The sequence below is a fragment of the Alligator sinensis genome, unplaced genomic scaffold (genome assembly GCF_000455745.1).
Source record: "Alligator sinensis unplaced genomic scaffold, ASM45574v1 scaffold76_1, whole genome shotgun sequence".
NCBI lineage: Eukaryota > Metazoa > Chordata > Crocodylia > Alligatoridae > Alligator > Alligator sinensis.
In genome coordinates this window covers 1188541-1191870 of record NW_005841865.1, presented here as the reverse complement: position 1 = coordinate 1191870, position 3330 = coordinate 1188541, and the positions used below count along the sequence as shown (strand labels likewise).

The 3330-nt window shown below is 43.6% G+C and overlaps 1 protein-coding gene across 2 annotated transcripts in view; it reads right to left on the bottom strand.

The window, feature by feature from the left end:
• Positions 1 to 1523: 1523 nt before the first annotated feature.
• Positions 1524 to 3330, bottom strand: part of TOP1 (DNA topoisomerase I) — a 52342-nt gene continuing 50535 nt past the window's right edge. For both annotated transcript variants that reach the window (XM_025191203.1, XM_025191210.1), the window contains exon 21: positions 1524 to 2950. In XM_025191203.1, the coding sequence (XP_025046988.1) occupies positions 2848 to 2950 (103 nt within the window). In that variant the 3' untranslated portion in view covers positions 1524 to 2847. The remainder of the gene's footprint in view (positions 2951 to 3330) is intronic.

Genomic DNA, 3330 nt, shown 5'->3' with positions numbered 1-3330 from the left:
TGAGCACACAGATGGACGGGAGCTGAGGGCTGCGAGAGCAGAGGAACCTCCTGAGCGCTGGCCAGCTTTGGTGGACTCCTTTTCCACCAAATCAGTTTTTAGCATCTACAGCTGCAAGGCTAAGCTCCTAATGGCTGCTCCACACTGCATTGCCATTTAACAACTCATCGCCCTCTGCTACATCAGCTCATTAGTCCTCCTCTCTTCGTACAGCAAAGCTCACTTGTAAGTCCAGCCCCTGGTCTTGAAAGCATATCCCCAACTGACAGCCCTGCATTGTGTGCTGACTACAGCTCTTTTTCACCTGTATTCGGTCACCTCTGTTGTTTCTGTCAGAGGTTTCTGTCAGTCCTTTGTGCAGCTGTTGGAGAGAAGCTGCAGTGTAATTAGCCTGCATTCAACTGCAGAGGGCTCAGGGATGCTTACAGACTCGGTGTTATTGATTACAGCCACTTGTCAGCTTGCACTGCTTGTCAGATAAGCAAGTAGATGGTCTTAATCCCCCAAGTCCTTCCCCAAATGCAAATACATGGCGGTGGCAGAAAGAAAAGGCAGTTTTTGTCATACTGTTCCTTCCCCATCTTTGCCACCACCTTCAAACCACCCTGTCAATCACAACCCCACTGCCAGCACTGGAGAGGGAAGACAGCTAGGAGTAGGAAGCACCTTCTCCTTGCATCCAGCAGATCAACTGCTTAAAAGCAATGTACGTCTCTCCCTAATACAAGGCCCTAGACTCTGAGCTTCAGGTACAGACCTAGGAACTGTTCCCAGGCTCCTGCTTGGCAGAAGTAAAAATGAGAGAGGCAGTCTGACCAGCAGCATCACTAATGCTTGGAGGCAGCTGGAAGGGTTGTTCTTATTAAAATTAAGTGATGGTCCCCTATAGGTACGCCTTTGCTTTTTTGGTCTTCTACCCCTGTCACCTCATCTATATGGAACCAAACTGTTCTGCATAATGACTGCAAAATCAGCCCCCCTTGCCCTCTGGGATCAAAATTCAGCTATCTGCTATACCAGTGACTCTCAATATGAGGATGTCCCACATTTTTTGAAGGGTGTCAGGGTGTGAAGAGATAATAAGCAAGGTCTTGGAAGATAAAGTAAGCAAATAAGCACAGGCTCAGGCTTGTCCCTGCCTGGACCCCCCATTCCAGGCTCCTCTACATGGAAGTAAGTACGGTAATGCATAAATTCATTTTTGAAGTTGGATGCCATTCAATTCACAAAAGTTATGGAGAGGTACTTTAAGTCCAATGAGGGGTACCTTGAATCCAAACAGTTTGAGAACCACTGCATTACACAAAAGCGTGCAGCAGAATTGAAGACTGCCTAGCTGACATTATACCAAAGAAACAAAGAAAGGCAACATAGGCAAATATCAGGGCAAAGAACCCCAACCTCCCCCAGACAGTGGAAAGCACCACAGAATCCAGTGACCACTAATGGAGGGTGATATAACCCAGACTCACCCGTTGCAATAAAACACTGCTACCAGACGAAAGACGACACAGACAATGGCGTTCAGTTAAGTTGTAGGAATTTATTTTAAATAACCTACAGTTGATTAAAAGGGAATTCATGATAAAAATAGAAGATACTTGTTGAGGAAAGACTGCAGGAAATGGCCTTCGCACACACACTAAGCTAACAATGCCTCTAAAACTAATGATTATAGCAAAAAAAGGTTTCACATTAAAATTCTGCTTTTTAATTTTTTTAAAATTTTTTTACACAATTACAAAATAAAAAATAAAAGCCCTAAAATCTTGATTATTTTTTCCTTTTTGGACCAATGCTTGTTTCCCTCGAAATTTATTGACCTGTGAAACTTCTTTTTACACAATAAAATCTTTCAAGTAAAAGAGGGGAGTGGGGCTTAGAAAAAAGGGGGGGGAGGAGGGGGGGGAGAAAGTACAACAGTCCGTCAAACCTAAAAAGTGGATATTCTTGAAGTGTTGAAGCACGCTCAGAACAAAGAATGATGGGAAATTGTTTGTCACTGATTTCATTTGTCCTCAAAATTCCACACTCACCCCCCATTTGCCCTCCCATTCTGCCCCCCACCCTCCCACCCCATCACCCCCAAATCTACACGATCTTTAAGATCAAGAAGAAAAAAATGTTTAAATATTTTAAAATAATTAAAAAGAAATAAAAATTCACATTTAAAAAAGAAACACTCAAGTCAGGAAGCATCTTCCCATCATGCTTTGCTCTGAACTGATGTGGAGGGTTTTAATTCACGTTCCAATGCCACGACTGTATCGAGTGAAACTGATGAAAAAAATTGGGGATATTTCCATGACGATAGTGACCGCTGTAACAGGTGCGTTGGGTTTTTAATTTTTTTTGTTAAATTCCTGAAATGGGGGGGGGTGGGGGGAGGGGGAGGGCAGGGGTTGAAGGAGTTCATTTTTCTATTAAAATATAGAAGTTATTGCAAAACCCTAACTGTAAAAACGCACCAATATAATTGGATTTTGTATACAGTAGCTAAAGATTCCCAAGCTCTTCAGTGTAATGGTGAATTTGCCTGGCGGAAGGTTGACAAATCCCCCATCCACTTGCCCTGCCTCGAGAGAAAACACACAAACCATACAGCTAGAATTTGGATCTCTGAAACATTTTTAAATAAGTTGTCCATAGGACAACTGGCTCAGCTCCTTTATAATATTTCCAGGTTTATCTTTTCTCAAAGATGTTGGTTTCTTTGTCTGATGCTCACTTGCCCCTCCTTACCCCTTCCCCCAAAATATAAGGACAAGTAAGGCTCACAGTTTATCAATCTCCCTAAAACCAGGCTATCCCCCCTTTTTCCATAAAATCCAGCTCATTAAAAACAGGTTAAAACTCATAGTCTTCCTCTGCCATGTCAATAGCCCAGGCAAATTTCTCTCGTTGGGTTTTGTTATATATCTTCTCTATAGGAATCCCCCACTTCTTACACCTGGAAGAGAAAAGGAGACACAAAGGTTAGCAGCTCATCCACACACAGGTGCTCTCCCGGGATTCCTCCCTCCCAGTACTCCACTGTATACTTCAGCTGGTCTTTTGTGCACTCCCTTATCCAGTACAATGGGTTGGAAGCAGCTTTTTCCCCATACATGGACTCTGTCACTAGCCCCATCACTCTCCAACTAGCCCAGCTTGTTGTTAGCTGTCATTAGCCACCAGCTGCTGATCAGACCAGGACTCCTCCATTGTGTTACATATGGTAGACAGAGGAAGACATAGGGAGCTTGCAATCTGCTGCTAGTTCTTCCCAACCTTCACCCCACTCCCAATCCATCTCTTGCTAACTTGCCTCTTTTTCCCCCAGCTATATTC